General features: G+C 43.6%; 1 protein-coding gene across 1 annotated transcript; it reads right to left on the reverse strand.

Annotated features, from left to right (window-relative positions):
- Window positions 1-663: 663 nt before the first annotated feature.
- Window positions 664-16,541, reverse strand: LOC101405660 (glutathione S-transferase A1). The gene is made up of 7 exons (XM_014782623.2): window positions 16,501-16,541; window positions 10,642-10,754; window positions 7,194-7,245; window positions 6,071-6,203; window positions 4,007-4,148; window positions 1,871-2,002; window positions 664-1,042 (listed from the first exon to the last, which is right to left on the reverse strand). The coding sequence occupies exons 2-7, from the start codon at window positions 10,726-10,728 to the stop codon at window positions 920-922; spliced, it is 669 nt and encodes a 222-aa protein (XP_014638109.1). The 5' UTR covers window positions 10,729-10,754; window positions 16,501-16,541; the 3' UTR covers window positions 664-919.
- Between the last annotated feature and the right edge of the window lie 1,428 nt (window positions 16,542-17,969).

Raw genomic sequence — 17,969 nt, forward strand, 5'->3', positions numbered from 1 at the left:
CTGTGTCTGTGTGCCCCCTGCCCCACCCCCCACTGTGGGGACCCTCACACTAAGGGGAGGAGAACTCCATGTGCCAAAGCCCACCTTTTCTGAGAGAGTATTCATCATTGGCCCTGGGTGTGGCTAAAGCTAGAAATCACTCTTCATTGGGCACTCTGGCCCAGAACAATGATTTTATGTATATTCATTTATACATAATTCATGCATATAGTCTGTATCTTGGAAGCCTGGGCCTGAGGGACACTAAGTGACCTGAGAGGAAGGCTCTTACCAGGCCCCACAGAGCACTAAGCAACAGAGCGATGATGTGCCAGGGTGCTCGTGGACTGGAAGGGACAGAGGGTCCCCTGAGAGCAGACCTCGGCCCTGTTTTGTTCTTCATTCCTTCCCCACCACCTAGAACACTAAAGAGTCCATAGGAGACATAATAGCTGTTCAGACACGCATTAAAAAAAAAAGTTTTTATTATCAGAAGGAAAATGTTTCTCAAAGAAAAAATAAAATTTTTTTAGCCATTACTGAGAAAGGTAGGTATTTGCCTGTGAATACCTGAGAGTGTCAGGTATGAATTTCTGCACATGACTGTTTGTTGGCTATGTGACAGATGTTATATGACAATGTCTGGAAAAGATCAAGAAGACACAAAGTCTGTATTTCCCATTTTTATTTCATTTTTAATTCCAAGCAAGAGACAGGATAGAAGGAGACTGAAAATCTGATTTCATATTTGATCCTAATGAAAAGGAATAAATTGTAATGAAATCTGCTCATAGGAGTTGTATTATTTAATCAACACTAAAACCTTGGAATAGTTTATTAGTCTCACAATAGACAGGATCTACATTTAGGTCAACCACTTCATTTTTGGAAAACTTCAGAAGATAGGTCCTGCATATGCTGGGCAGCCATGCTTGCTTTATTATAACTGGAAAATCTCCTTTACTTTTAAAAGACATTTCTCATCCATTGGAGGCTTCCTCGGACTGCCAGGTTGCAGAAACTTCTTAACAGTAGGGATGTTGCTGATCCTGGTTTTCAGGGCCTACAATGCACAAGAGCACAGCCTCAGAGTGGAGCCAAAGACCAACTTGTCATTAGCACAAGCCAGGGAATCTGAGACCCCCCTAGATGAGGACCCACTGAGTATCATCCATCAGCACCAGTGTGAGGCTGGAGAATAGACATCCGGTGAGAAATGAGGAAAAGAGGAAGAAAATCCAGCTCAATAGCACTTTCTTCCCTCTCTTCTTCCCTACACACTCATCCTGTGGATTCATGGCTCTTGTGCAATGCAAGGAAGAGGATGTGTCTGTCAGATACCATCACAGATACAGTCTCCAATCAGGAAAAGAAAAGATATAGGAAAATTGGGCAGGAACTGAAGACAGAGAATATAAAAGGGGCCTTTTGACATGAGGCCGGTCAAAGCCAATTTACCCATGGAGAGAGAGAGACAGGGAGAGAGGGGAGACTGTGCAGAGAGAAACACAATGTCTGAAAGTAGGAGCAGGAGCCGAGGGGAGGAGACCTGCTCACAGACTCAGGTGTGGAAAGAGAAGGACACACCTGGGTCAAGGGAATCGCAGAGAAAAGAGGACAGAAACTGTCATGGACCAGGGGCCTGGGAGAGAGAGGCTGACCCTGGGTCCCTCTCCTTTAAAAGACAAATTCTTCTTCTTGGGGCAGCATCCACTCAGATCTCCTCAGCATAACAAGATTCTTTTCATGCCTCAGGCCATGGCCCAGGAGCTAATTTGAAGACCTGAGGGCAGCAAAGGCCTTGATAATAATGGAGACCCAAGAGTCCAAATATTAGATTCCAAAGTGGGAAATGAGGGCCTTCCGTCCTGAGGGCTGTGAAAGAGATCACCTTCAGCAGAGGGAAGTTGGCCAGAATGCCGGGGTCAAGCTCTTCGACAGAGTAGAGAAGTTCAACCAGCTGAATGTCAGCCCTGCTCAGCGTGTTGCCAACCAGGTAGTCTTGTCCGTGGCTCTTCAACACCTGACGAATTTGAGGGATCAGGTCATGAACATAGGCACAGTCAGGCTGGGCCCCTGCTCCTCCCGGGTCTCTCCAGCCCCACTCTCCCCCTCTGCTGCCTCCCTGGGCGGATGTGGAGCTTCAGACCTTCTCCACCGGCCCTGACTCAGTGAGACGGAGGGAGGAGTGGGCTCTGCTGTTCTTCCCTCGCTCCTCAGCTGAAGCCCAGGCCACCATGTCCTTCTCCCCTTCCCACATCACTGGGGCTCCTGCTGCACCTTCCTCTGGGCCAAGGGCTTAGCATCTGCTGTGCCATGTTTCTGTCAGCCCCACACTCTAAAGCGAGCAGCCCTGAAACTTCAGGCCATGGCTCTTTATCTTTCTGACCCTCTCTCTCCGTCTCCACACTTTTCTTTCTCCTCTCTGCCTTGGGAAAAGGCTCCATCTTCATGACAGCCTTCTTCACTCCTGAGCAAACTATTTTAGAGTCTACCTTTCTCCTCTAGTCAGCTTTCCTCATTTCCTCATCTATCTCTCTGGGACCCGAAAGGAACCTGAACTTACCATCTCCCTTTGGAGCCCTCTCAACATTGGCTCTGACTCCTAACCCACCTGTGTCTGTCAATGACATTGGTGGAATATGTTCTAATTTGCATGCTGAGCGTCTAAGGGTGACTGTGTTGATGTCTGCGTTTCCTTTAAAATGCACCATAAAATGATATGCTTGATTGGAGGAAACTGGGATGGGGACATACATGGTTAAGCAAACATGATAATAAAAATTAACTCTAGGTGATGGGTAATTAGGAGTTCATTATACATATCTTTCAACTTTTGTGTGTGTTTCAGTTTTTCATATAATATATTGTACAAAATATGTGGTGTTTATTAAAAATATTATAGCAATGTGGAAATCACAGAGAAAAAAGGGAAAAAACATACATAGTACCACCAACTGAAGATTACAACGTTGTGTCAAATACCCTTTCAGCAATGTATGCATATAGCAGTTGGATAAAAAATAAAGACTATAATGAAGCATCAAATGCCAGTTTGTGATATGCATCTTTCATTTATGTTGTCACAGGGCTCTTTATTCCTCAGGATGGATGTCCTCAAACTGCAGTGACTGAAGAGCTTGTCACCAGTGAATGTGCCTAAACCCTCAGCACAAGGGCCAGGAGAGAATATTTTCCTATTAGTATCAAATTCTTCACTCTTTGAATAGGACCTAACACACTAGCAGTGAATGCACGTTTGTTGAGTGAATGAAAGAATGATTTAATGTTTTATGAAGATGAGAGTGTTAAACCTCCTGTATCTCTTACAATCATTTTTTGGTTTACGATTTTTATTTAGCAGTATTTCAGGTAGTTTTGATCTTGAAATGTTCTCCATGACCTTCAAAGAGAAACATTAACTAAGATATGTACTATGTATAGTGATGGAACTTTATTTCCTTAGTTTACATAACTTTCCTCAAAAATCTAAGAGCCATGTCCCACAAATTTCTAGATTATTTTCCCTTAACATCTCTTCATCTATCTCTTCCTCTCCATCACACTGCTCCTGTCTGTGTTTAGATACATCTCATTCATTCCCTGAAACACTACCACATTCTCCTGATGTGCAGCTGGTCTCATGTCTCCCTACATATGGTACCAGAATATTTTCAGATGTATGGCTTTCATCATGTTCCTCCTGGACCAGAAACCTCTGTATGGTGTTCTGTAGGATCTGCTCCAATCTCTAGTGTGGCTCTCAGAGCCTTCAATTCCATTGAATAGAAAATTCTAGATTGGGTCCTAGCAAACCAAAGTTTTGCTGAAAAATTATAACTTGGGTAAAACTGGCACAATTCTTCCTCACGGTGGATATTTATAAGATGCCTTGAGAGTCAGGTACTCCATTAACTAGTATTCAGGAAGGCTCACTGGAAGTGAAGGTCAATGCCCCAGGAATGCCCAGGCACTCTTTCTCTTTCTCCTCTAACCTCAGTGCCAGGACACTAAACAGCCCACTTACTTTTTCAAATGCAGGGAAATAACGATTTGCTGCCTTCTCTTTTATCTGGGCGATCTTGGCACCTTTTTCATCAGGTGGGGTTATGAGCAAAAATATGAACATTTCATTCATATCTGCCACACCTTCTACGTACATATCAATCCTGAAAGAAAGAAATGACTAAATTGTCAAATGTCTCCTGTCTTAGATTTTATAGTTTAAAAATGTAAAAGAATGGGGCATCAGGAGGTGGCAAAGGAATTCACTTCCACTGGGTGCATTTTTATAAGCCAATCATTCAGCTATGATTTTTACTTATTTTTCACATTTCATTCTAGAACAAGCTACCAAGGTAGATATATGTCTAAAATTTTTGTTACACACATGACCAAATATAAAGACTAAGAGCATCAGTGACCTGCCCCGAGTCACAGGCATGAGAGACACTGGTGGAATCACTGCAAGTAACCACTGAGACTCTAGCTGGGGTTTGCCATCTCTGCTGGGGTTTGTTCTGTGCACAAACTCAGTGTGATTCACACGGCCAAAGACCAGTCACCTAAGTCACCTCCAAAGAGAGTCCCTGGTACAGCCATCTCAGTCATGGCCCTCTCCCTCTCATCCTGTTATACCACCCAGGCCCACTTAACGCTCAGTGTTAGAAGTTCTTTCAATGATTCCCCATAGAACACTGTTCCACAGCCCTCTCCATGCACTGTTTCCCAACACTGGCCATGTTTGCATCTCTCAAGACCCCACCTAAATATCCCCTGAAATGCTTCAATTCTTTATACACTTCCCACCAGTGCCTATTCCTAGTTTGTGTGTGTGTGTGTTCCAAGCAGGGCTTCCTATAAGAGCTTTTTAAAATAAAAGCTTTATTGACATATAATTCCGTTACCGTAATGTCACCTTTTTCAAGTGTACGATTTTGTGATTTTTGGTAAAGTCACAGATTTGTGCCATCAACACACTCTAATTCCAGAATATTTTGAACCCTTCCAAATCAAATGCTCTATGCTTTCACAGGCATTATACATTCTTCCCTCCCAACAGCGCCAGGCAACCATTAAACTACATTCTGTTTCTACAGATATGAATATTCTGGATATTGCATAGAATGAAATCATGCAATAAGGGCTGTTTGTTCTGGTCTCTTTTATGTAACATAATGTTGTCAAGGTTCATCCATGTTGTAGCCAGCAACAGGACTTCATTTCTTTTCATGGGAAAATAATATTCCACTCTATGGATATACCCCCATCTGTTCATCCATTCATCACTTGATGGCCATTTGTATTGTTTCTACTTTTTGAAGATTATGAACAACACTGTTATGAGCATTTGTGTACAAGATTTAATGTGGATATATTTTCGATTCTTTCAGGTATATACCTAGTGGTGGAATTGCTGAGTCATATAGTCATATGGTAACTGTTTTTCACTTTTTGAATAAGCCCTTACATGGTTTTAATTTTAATCATGTGGTCCATCACAACCAGGAGGAGACCCCCCCAGATATGGTTGTATTGAATAAATCTGATGCTTCATTCCTGTGTCAAAAAGCTTACTGTAACCCTGGCAATTTGGGCTCAACCTGTGCTAACCCTTGTCAAATGCCCAGTCAATATAACTCAGTCATAAATTAGGTTCCTGGTCATCATTCTGGTAAATTCTGCAATATGAGAAGCAGCTCATTTGGGTCCCACCCTTCGCCAGCCTTATCCTCTAGATCCTCAGACACTTTGTCCCTTGTCTCTAGCTGAGGGCTGGTGTCCAGCTCCTAAAGGCCTGAGTACCTGGAGTCATGACTCCACCAGCCTCCCGGCTTCTTAGTTCATCAGAGTTTGGAGACCTCTGTCACTGTGCCCTATCCGTGGGCCACATCCTCTTCTATAATCCCACTTGCTTGAGTCCACTGCAGGTTTCCTGTCCTTCATCCTCCAAGGTCTCTGGACCTCAGTCTATACCACCAAGGCCACCCTGCTGGTGGTCTTGTTCCCCCTGATACAGTCCTGCTCCCTCAGGGAAGGACCTACATTGTTCCTATTAACTGTTGATGAAAGAGCAGGAAAAATACCATACAGGGCTCTCTCCTTTATGTCTTTCCCGTAGAGGTTGTATTTGGCGGCAATGTAGCTGAGAATGGCTCTGCATTGCACCAGCTTCATCCCATCAATTTCGACCATTGGCACTTGCTGGAACATCAGACTCCCATCTTTGGAAAGAAGAAAAAAAAAAAGGAGAGTGAAGTGTTTTATGGATCAAACTTTCAAGATAAAAAACTGTTTGTTAGAATGACTGAAGATATAAAAGGAAACAAAACATTATTATGTGGAACATTTCAAAGGAAATAGCATTTGCTTTTGGCTTCCTGTAATCATTTTTGTTATCAATCTGTGTGTTACTTTTTATCCTATTATTTCATTTATCGTTTTATTCTCATTCAGGTACATGGGAGGTCCCTGTATTTGTTGTGTTCGATTTCTCTTCAAGGACATTTAAGGAAGAAGTTGAGAGAGGCTGCAACACGGCTACCAGCCGGTTGTCATTTCAGTTGGGAAGTTCCCAAAATAAATCTAGAGGGTTGCTGGTCCCCTACCATTAGTAGGGGAGATTTCTCCGGAGGATGTTTTCTATGCTCCTCAAATCCCCCCATTGGAGAGTGTGTGTAGGGGGCCCTGTGTTCCCCACCCCACTGCTGCTGGCCCTCGGGCTTTCACTCCCTCCTCACAGGCTCCCCTGGCCTTCCAACTAAATCAACACAATTTTGTTATCTGAGTCTACAATACGCTAGGACATCACCTTGCCAACCTGTCAGAGAGAATAACTCCAGGTAAGTGCCGGGCCTGTTTCTCCTCTTTGCTCTATTACATGTATTTGAGTGTCCTTCCTGGGAGGGCTGTGGGATCCTGAGCTGCTAGAGCTCAGTCACTGGGCAGAAAAGCAGGAGAGGCAAAGACAGGGATCCACAGGGCCTGGGGGATGGTCCTGGAGCAACTACTCAGAGAGTTCCAGCCCTTCCTGCCCTGAGCGAGTTACCAAAGCTGCTCAAAGAGCCCCAGCCCTGACATTTGCACCACTTCCCTCCCTCTCCCTGGACCCCAGCTCCCAGGGTACACACACATAGGCATTGCCCGGGGTTAAACCCCAACACATGACTTCTACTAGATACTCTCATCAGAGGCAACTAGATACTTGGTCTTACCATTTCTCAGCTTTTCCAAGTCTTTCGAAGTTTCTATAAACTTCTCTTCAAACTGGAAAGCAGAAACAGTCAATGAGTTCTTGTTCTTTCATTCCACAGCATTATAGAACTTTTACACTTGAATGGCCCCTGTCTGGCACATGATGAGGAGAAGGGCGATTCCTGAGCTTGGCAGGGTACGCAGAGGAGTGTGATCAGGGTCAATGGGAATTTAGATGAGAGCCATCAAGAAAGAGCATGGAGGCCGGCCCAGTGGCGTAGCGGTTAAGTGCACGTGCTCCATTGCGGCGGCCCGGGTTCAGATCCTGGGCATGCACTGAGGCACCGCTCATCAAGCCATGTTGTGGCGACCTCCCATATAAAGTGGAGGAAGATGGGCCCGGATGTTAGCTCAGGGCCAGTCTTCCTCACAAAAAAAAAACAAAAAAAAAAACAAAGAAAGAGCATAGGTTACAGCAGTGACAGCTCACTCTTGCAGTTTGAATTCACCTCCACCCTCTTTCCAGCTCTGTGGATGGTTAGGTGGTGACTGGGGAAGGGATGTCATGGAGGGAAGGGACCGGAAAGTTCATCCTGTTGTGGAGTTTGAATATCTCGGGAAAGCCTGTCTCTCCACGTGAGATCAGGACAGGACATTGTGTGTCCCCCGGCATGCGGTATGCCAGGGGGAAGTGACCCTCTAAGATGCTGCCACCAGGGGCCTCTGCTGTCATTGACACCACCCCATCCCACAAGGCCCCACTCAGGGTAAAATGAGTCCTGGTTGTTGCACAGCTTTAACTCTTTCAACTCAGAATTTCCTCTCCTGAAAAATAGTGGACACATTAGGTTAGAATTCCCAACTTAAGGAAGGAAAAAGAGTTCCCAAAGAGTGTCTTTCTTTCTAACCCAAAAACATTGCTTTCTGATATGACTGCCTGGTTTGAACATCATTTTTTACATGTAGTGACCTCTTGACCTTAAACACATCACTGAATCTCTCTGTGTCTCAATGTCCTCTTCTATAAAATGAGTATAGTTATGGTACCTGCATTATAGATTGGTGTGAGGATTAAATCAGTAAGGTATTCAAAGGCCCTTAAATAGTACCGTGTATACTCTAAGTGCTCAATGAACATAAGTGTCAGGATTTTTAAAAATAGTTGCTGTTTTATCATGCCATACTCTTTTTTTTTTTTAATTTAGGGCAAACCTAACATTGGTGAACACATCCTCAGTCCTTGACCTACACTCAGGATATGCACCTTGGTGTATATTATCCCTTCTCCTGTGGTTGGAATGGCAGCCAACAGCAAGCCTGTCTCAATCTGATCAGAAGCTCTGAGTGGTTGCGGGATTTTAATACAAACATGAAAATCAGTAATTATATAATCATGCAATTTACTTAATTGACAGAATCTACCAAACCAAAAGTCAAAAGAGACAGATATTAGGAAAGTGGATTTCAGTGTTGATTGGATTTGGTTCTACTCTTGGCTCTGCCTCACAGTAGCTATGTGATCTGGGCACAGTCACTTCACATCTCCAGGACTTAGTTTCCTCATCTATAAAATGGACGTAGAACATTTTCTTAAGCAGAATATGTTGAGTTTTAAAATGCATATTATAGGACCCAGCCCACATAAACCATGTAATAACTAGTAGTGGTGTTTGCAGTGGCTATGATAGTTTAAAGGGGGTCTTGATGGTGAAAGTGTAGGAATTTGGGAGTTTCTAACTTGTCCAGTGGAACTGTTTATTGTGGGTCTACACAACTCCACAGGGTCAGGCTAGACAGACAGTGAGGTGTGGGTGCAGTATTCATAAAGCACCACTTCAAGACAAACATAAGGGAATGTGGTGGTCTTCACAGCAGGGTGGCCGAGGTGGGGTGGGGTTGGCTAGTGAGATGGTGTTTGTGAGGCTAGTGGAGACGGATGGGATGGTGAGGGTCAGCCTTTGGGCACAGAGAACCCAGAAGCCCTGACCAAGAGCCTCTGGTAAGTCCTTGCCCCCCAGCCCTCTTCAGTCAAGCTGGGATGGAGAAGAGGAAGCCTGGATGCTCTCAGCATCTCCCCCTGCTTCCCCCTCCTGTGCTGAACTCATCCTGCCCAGGGGCTCTGAACACATCCCTGAACCCAAACCTGACGCTGGACGCAGTGAAAACAGGCTATTGATTCATAGAAAGAAAACAACCTGGAATGGCACTATTTGGATGTTTTCTGTACTCGTTTCTTCATGAAATTGAGAGAGGACCAGGCTAAAGCCCCGTGCACCCATGGAGCAAGAGAGAAAGTGTAATCCCAAGGCTTCAGTAAACATGGTGTTATGGGGCTGAATGGAACTCACTAGAAGTGCCTGTCACAGGACACTGCCTCACCTGGAACACTCCTTTTCTGCTCCCACTTGAGGCACAAGATGTCCTGAGTCTGTCCATGACCTCCTCCCCAGGAAAACCATCCCAGAGTTGCTGATCCCTCTGATCTGGACTGAGAAGTGTTTTTCTCAGTGACACCTCTAGAGGGCAGCACTCAACAGAGTCCCGGGGAAACCTACCGTTTTTCCACTGGGAATATGGCATTTTGACACTGTAAATGCTTGAGTGTCCTCCTAGATGCTCCCTCCCTCCTTCTAATCACCTCCTTGCTGTGTGCAACCTTCCTAGAATGTAGGCTGCCTGAGGACAGGGCCCATGTCTGTCTTGTTCATCCTTGTGTCCCCAGGACCTGACACAGAACCTGGCCCTTAAAGGTTCTCAACAAAATCACTGCTGAGTAAACATATTACATCTTTCACAGCCAGTTTGCTACAATCCATTCTTCCCCACATTTGTGGTTATGTCTTAACTTTAATTATATGATATTCTAATAATGTATGTTTTTTGTCCTTTTATTAATGAAATTTCTAGCATGTACTAAAATAAATATAAAAGTACAAATATCCTCCTTGTACCCTTCACCTTTGATAATTATCAACTCAAGCCAGTTGCCTGTCATTTATACGCCCACCACTCTCCCCCCTCATAAAAATTTGAGACAAATTCTAGATGTCATGTATTTCATCTTTAAATGCTTCAAAGTATCTCTAAAACATAAGAACTATTTTAAAAATAACCTCAGCGCATTATTAAACCTAAAACATTAACAATAGTTATTATTACCTAATATACAATCATGTTCATGTTTAATTTTTACAAAAAGGTCATAAATGATATTTTACGTTTAAATCCAAATCCAAATAAGGCCCACACATTGCGATAGTTTCTTAACTTTATTTTAATTTTTTATGCTCTGATGACAAGAAATTTTAAGAATATGTTAGGTCAAATCTTTTCTGAATTACTCAATTTTTTTTTTAATGCAAAACACTTGACAGGTCATTTAGTAAGAACAGTCTCCTAGCTTCTGTGAGAAATGACTTTGATAGTCAAATTTTGATCCAACTAAGGATGACCGAACACAGAACCCACCTCTACTCCAGCTGCAGCCAAGAGCCACAGGATGGAATCCAATCTGCCTCGTCCATCGAAGTAGTGAAGTTTGGGCTTCCCTGCCATGATGCAGTCTCCTGGTTTCTCTAAACCTGAATGAATGAATGACTCATTGAATGAATGAATGAAACCACAGAAGCAAAAATGCACTTTATGATTCGTGGTTGAACAGCACCAACGATGCTGAAGAAGGTCTGCCTCTTTCATGGCAGAGTCGGAAGACTCTCTGGAATGTCTTCCTCAGCCCAAATTCTCACCCTCAGGAGCCAAGCCCAGGAAATGGCACCAAACCACTCTCCAGTCTCCACTGGGTAAAGTCTGGTGGTCTTGGCAGCCTAATAGGTGACAGTCTGTGGAAAGGATGGATGTATGGGTATCAGGGGGAGGGAAAGGATTAGAGAACTAATATTTATTGAAAACCTCCCCCTGAGGATCCTGACTGAATGCTAACCCCTTTGGATACACTATATATTTAATCTTCATATCGGCCCCATGAAATAGTTCAGATTGTCTCCATTTTTCAGTTAAGACCAAGGCTAGGAGGTTAGTTAAATGACATGTCCACAGTCCCACTCCAGGGAATGGTGGACATGAAAATCCACCCCCAGGCTAGAGGGAGGGCGGGGCTGGACCCCACACAGATGCAGGCCCTGCCTATGAGGGGCCTTGAAACCAGAGGACTTCGCTGACAGCGAGGGGGAAGAGGGAGCAGAGTTAACGCCGCATTTCTTCAAAAGCTGAAATTAGGGCTCAGACTCGCTTAACTATAGCTCAACAGATCCTAATTCTTCCCACAGACACAGGATGCTGATTTTGGAATTCTTCCATGTTTTGGAATTCTACATTCTACCTCCACTTGGTGCATTTTATAATCTAGTAAAAGGGATGTTACTGCATCAACTTTACAGTATATGGAGTGGAACTAGCATATGTTCAATGTCTGTCATAAGATGGGCGACCTCACAAATTTATCTCCATTTAATCCTACAAAAATCACCTGAGGTGGGTCTGTTATCAATTTCCCCTTACAACTGGGGATACTGAGATTTCTAGAGTAACATCCACAATGGAGGTGGTGAACCTGGGGTTCAACCCACTTCTATGTGAAATCAAAGTCTAGGCTTCATTTTCCATCTTAGTGTTTTTCAAAGTATGCATGACAATCCTTCAGTGGATTGTGAAATCCACCAATTTTTCAAATGAAATAGAAGACAATAGAAACTCTCCGAGTGCCCTCTGTGGAGACGAGGTTAGGATCATCTCAAGAGTTTCAGCTTCAGTCATGTGTGCGGGCACGGGTGGATGTGTGCACACTCATTTGGTCAACTGGTGGTGAGAGAAACATTGGTTGTGTCCAGTCAGCAAAATTTGAAAGCCCTTGTTCTACCCCAGGCTGCGTGGGTGGTCAACATAGAGAGAACCAGAGAATGAAACTCAACGGCTCCCACAGTGGACATGGCTAGTTCGCTCATGGGTGTGAATGGAAGCACACGGGACTGGTTGCAAGCTGGAGTCCCAAAGCCAGGACTTAGGGAGGAAGAGTTGCATTTTCTATCCACTTCCCAGGCTCTGTTTAGAAAACATTAAGATTCTTTCTGCAAAATGTTATTGTTGTGGAGTTTGGGACAAAAATTTACTTCTCTTTACCCGATGGGCATATCTCTGAAAAAGTGTGTGTGACTTGAATTTTAGATATCAAAATGTTTTCAATATGCACATTTTTAATGGGAGACTCAATAGTCTAACCTCTAGAAAGTAAAAAATCCTTTGGAAACATAGCTAACCAACCATCTGTCTTGTAATTGGAGATATTGGAGATTGTGCTTTCTCATCACAGGAGATGGAGGTGCTGGGATTGAGCAGAATGGAGAGGAGACTAAAGCCGGCACTGAGGCGGGAAGTGTGTGCTGTGGACTAGAGTTCACAGAGCCACGTGACTCACACCTCACACTCAGCTCCTTTCCCTTTCACTGAGGATCCTGTTACAAAGGGAAAGGAACTCTTATCTTAGATAATATGTTATCATAACTCTCTTCCTCATAGACAACTTTCCTCACCTCCCCACTAGGAGGTTTCCAAAGGCCTGGTCCAGACTGGGGCAAAGGTTATCCTAAAACTTTGCCTGGTCAGCAGAAAATGAGAACTAGAGAGATTCGATGAATTGCCAAAGTCACACACGTGTGTTCCTGATTCACACTCGATATCCAGCAAGTGTGTCTACCCTCGACCACAACCCCGGGAAGTAGCTTCTCATATTCTATTCTAAAGAGGAGGAAACTGAAAGTCAAAGACATGCAGCAGCTTTCCTAGGCTCACACGCTGTGTCCTCTGATTTCAGGGCCATGTCATTTCAGGTTTCACCCCACCATGGAACACTCAGGCTCTCTCTATGCTTCTCCCCGAGACTCTTGTTTATTTTTCCCATTCGGAATCCATTAGCCCGCTATCTGTTGAAGGAGAGGGAGAGAGGGAAACAAGGAATTCGTGAATTCCTTTCTGTTAGCTGATTTTTAGAGCTTGATGAGAAGAAACATTGATAACAGCATGCCTTGCTTTACTTTCAAATCCTAAATATTTACTGAGTAAATTGAGGACTACTCTCTATATTTTACCTTAACAGGGAAGTAGGCTCATACTCCTCGAAAGGCGTCTATCCTATGAAAAATCCAGGAGTAAACTAAAGGATTGAGGTCTGGGGGTCCTAATCACAGAGGATCTCAGCAGAGAAGCGGAGACATGGAGCCCAATCCCAGCTCCCTTCCTCACCAGGATCAGAGCCTCAGGCGGGTGGTTGCATCTCTGCACAGTAACTTTCTCTTCTGAAAATAGAGTTATCTCTACTTTTGAGAGCTGTTGAGAAAGTTCAATGAAATAAGGTGCATAAAATTCATTATAGGAATCAGCAAATGCAAGCTCCCTCCTGCTCCCAGATCCTGGAGATTAGTGAGTCTGAACATACCGGCTGCACCTGTATCATCTTTCTTCTATCTGTCTGGGTGTCATTCTGTCTGTCTGTCTATCTATCTTCTATCTCTTGACAGAGAGAGCTCCAGTAGGAATAAGATTAGATACAGTGTATATAAGTATATATACATGTATATATCTCCAGACTTTTTCCAAATGTCATATAAAAGCTCTTTCTAAATAACTCGTGTGGAAAGATTAGTGATGTTCACTTATTAATTAACCTGGATTGCAGGAAGTTTTTGGCGAAGGTTCAGAGTTCTGGCACATCATTAAACAAAGCCTTGCATAACTCCAACTCTGCAGCAGATCCCTGGTTCTGCCCCTGGACCCTGTACCCCATGTGCGTTTCTCCTCAGGCCTGCCCCTGTGGCCCTTCCCTCCCTGATCCAGGCACTCTGGCCTCCTTCCTGTGCCCGGTCCCCCTTTGCATGGGTCCAGCCACTGGAATGGGAGAGCCACGGCTTCTCTCTCCAGCTCTTCACAGCCCTCATGCAGGTCTCACTGTCGCCACTTGATGAAAATGATCACGTCTCTCCAGTGGCATCTTGCTTACCTAGAACACGCACATTTCTCTGGTCCTTCTATGACTCCTTGTCTCTGTTTATGCGTAGGTGTATTTCTTTCTTTTAAAAAATTTCCTTCAACCTTCCTCCTCACACTCCTGGAGCAGTTTCCAGTGCTGAGAATTCATGGCTGTTTGGCAACAGGATCCGAGCCTGATCTGGTCCCTGACCTAAAGGGCTTTAAGTCTAGTCAGAAAAACAGGTTTGTGGACAACAGACAGAGCACAAGGCCCAGCAGGGACTTCACTTTGAGTGGTTCCAATTCAAGAATCACGATTCTCTCAGTCAAGCAAGTCAGAGCGAGGTGAGGAACTGCCAGGTTGAGGAAGCTGAGGGCGCTGCTCCGCGGCCCAGGGCGCTCCTGCCTCCCAGGCAGCACCCAGTCCCCAAGCTCCGTGCCTCTCTACCCCACGTGGCTGCCTTTCTCCCCTTCAAATGAGGACCCCGCCTCAGCCCTGTCAAACCTTGCTCTCGGTAGCATCCTGCCTAGTGCTTTTCCTCGTTGCCATTTCAATATCTTCTCCCATAGGTACCAGAGTTTTTCCCATGAATTCTATTACGTTCTAACAGCTCCAGGATTTTCACATGATCTCCCTGAGGCTCTCCGTCTCTCCTGTATGAGACTTTTCCTTTTATCCCCCAATATTAATACTATAACAGAGCATGGTTGACTCTTACATTCTGATTTGAATGACTTGTCCATTCTAGCTGGGTGAATTCCTGTGCTTTGTAAAATCTCATTCTGTGCTCCTGTGATTCTCTAGTTTTCCCATCGAGACTTCCTGAGTTGGGGATTTTGAGAAGTCATGTCATCCAGAGATTCCTAACAGGGGGTGATTTTGTCCCTCCTGCCCCGGAGGACACTTGGCTATCTCTGGAGATGTTTTGTGTTGTCAACACCAGGAGAGAAGGTGCTACTTCCATTGGGTAGAGAACAGAGATGCCTCTGATGTGGAGTGGGGCAATGCCTCAGTTTTCATCCAATGCTTCTTACCACTCTAACTCATCATGCATTTTATCCAACTTCATTTTTTATCCACCATGTTATCCTATCAGACACATTGATTGGATATTTAGTTGGAAATACGTTATATTTGTTTGCAGTTGGCTACTTTATCTGTGTCATCTGCCCAGGATAATGTTTTTTTAAAAAATTCATTTTTAAAAAATAGAATAATTCTTCTCTCTCCATTTGCACCTCTCATTCCACTCTGTGGCTGCCAATTGCACTAGGATGAACTTGACCCCCACACTCTGTTCTTTCTACAAGTACAGAGTGAAATGAAAAGGAAAAGTGAGAGTAGAGAATTGAGGAAATGATGACTTCTTGTTAAATGTGTAAACAAACTATTGTTGTAGATGTCTTACAGAAGTAAAGTTTACAAATTTGAGGAAATATATATGTTAACACTACTTGCAAGTATATTCCTTAAAACTAATTAAATGTACATTTCTATAATAAATATTTTTTAAATTATTTTATAGAGGTCATAATAGTTTAAAAACATTGTGAAATTTCAGGTATACATTATTATTTGTCAGTCACAATATATATGAGCCCCTTTACCCCCTATGCCTGCCTCCTAGCCCCCTTTCCCTCTGGTAACCACTAATCTCTTCTCTTCATCCATGTGTTTGCTATAATAAATATTTTTTAACTGAAAAAGGAGGACAACGGACAGGACGGCCCCATAACAAGGCATTGCCCAGCCACAGTGTCCATAGGACCAGACTGAGAAACCTCCAGCCGTTGTCTGGTTGCCCTGAGTTGGTTGAACCCCAGAGAGAGAAGGAGACGTGCCCGTGAGCTAATCCAGCAAAGGCTGAACTAGAATCGAGTTCTGCTGACCTTCAGACTAATTTATTCCTGTTACAGTCAGTCTTAATATTGAATTTTCACAGTGGACCTAGTATTACACTATCATAGCTCACAACAGCTGTGTGTCAACCACTTCTACAGAGAGAGTAACCTCGGCACAAACACCCACACTCTCTCTTGCACTGGGCAGATTCTCGGATTGTCTAAAATCCTATCATTCTTATTTCTCTTCCTATCATTAATTTTTATCGTATCTAAATTCTTGTGCCCTAGTTTTCTAATTTCGTCATTTTCACATTTCTGTAAAGGTGATTCCAACAGCAATTGAATAAACAACTCTTGAACTGATCCCTAAGCACAGCAAGAAGTCACGATGTGAGTCTAAAACAGACTTTTCTTGTGCTGAGGACACATTTTAAAGTATTTTTCTGGTGACTTAGTTTTGAGGATGTGAGGCAATGTATGAAGATTTATAAAATCAGTACTTACCTTATTAAAGTCTTTCCCCGACTTGGTTCAGCAACTCAACGCCAGGCCCTCAAGTGTTTATAAGCTGCTTTTATTAGGGAATAACTCCTCCCTGTGACACGGGTGGAGTCTAGTCAAGGAAAAGCCACTCTCACAGAGTTCAGGGCCAGGGGTTCCATACTAGATGGGAAGAAAAAAGACAGGTCATCCTCTTATCACAAGCAACTAGTTAATATGTTCCTTTTCAAGGTTGGCAATTAAAAGATTAAACAAAAAATTTCAGGATGTTTGGACTCTCTGGCAGTCAGTGCGGAATGGCTTTCTGAAGAAACTTACTGTGAGTTTGTCATGAGTTGGATGCAAGGACGAAGGCAGATGAGAAACCTCTGCCATGAGCATAGCAGGGAGCTGATGTCAGTGAGGGGCAAGCAGATCTCTGGAATACTTTTTATATTGTGTCACAGATAAAATACAGGGCATCCAATTAAATGTGAATTTCAGAGAAATAATAAATAATTTTTTAAGTATATCATAAAAATTGTATGGTATCCATCCTATGCACCCATTCCCTGCTTCAGATATCGCCAACAATTTTTTTCATCTCTACCCTGTAGGGGCTGGTAAGGTGGCCTCCTAAAAATATAGGTCCATGTCCAAATACCTGGAACCTGTCATGTGACCTTACTTGGAAAAAGGATCTTTGCAGATGTACCTGAGTTTAGGAAGTTGAGATGAGATCATTCTGGATTATTCTGGTGGGCCCGAAATCCAATGAAACGTATCCTTATAACAGAAGAGAAGACACACACACACAGAGGGTGAGGGGATGTGAGGATGGAGTCAGAGGTTGAAGTGTCGTGGCGATGAGCCAAGGAAGCAGAGAATGCAAAAAGCCACCAGAAGCTGGAAGAGGCAGGGAAGGATTCTCCCCTAGGCCCCCTGAGGAAGGCGGTCAGCTGACACCTTGACTTTCAGCCTCGAAAAGTGTGAAGGAATACATTCTGTTGTTTTAAGCCAGCCAGTTTGTAGTAATTTGATACAGCAACCACGAGAAACTAATATATACTCTCATCTATGGCCCCCACTACCACGGGATTATTTCGAAGCAAATCCTAGACAGCATACCACTTCATCTATCAAAAATTTACTATGTTAATCTCTAAAAGATAAGGACTCTTTCACTAAACATAATTAGACTAGTCTCCTATCACACAAAAGTTAATTCCTTCATTTTATTAAATATTCAGCATTCTAATTTCCCACAATGTCTTGTGAAAATTTCCTTAGAGTTGGTTTACTTGCATCAGGGTCCAAGCAAGGTCCACACATTACATTCGAGCGATGGGAGTAAATATATTTTGAAGACATGGGTCAGTGAATACAGAGGTCAGACAGGTGGGATTGTGCGGAGAATGTGAAGAATTCCCGAAGCCCAGACTCGAACCCTTAGGTCACCAAGGTGTGCGTGGAGTTGTGCGCGGTGTTATTAC

The sequence above is a fragment of the Ceratotherium simum genome, chromosome 13 (genome assembly GCF_057802395.1).
Source record: "Ceratotherium simum simum isolate JZ-2026a chromosome 13, ASM5780239v1, whole genome shotgun sequence".
Classification (NCBI taxonomy): Eukaryota; Metazoa; Chordata; class Mammalia; order Perissodactyla; family Rhinocerotidae; genus Ceratotherium; species Ceratotherium simum.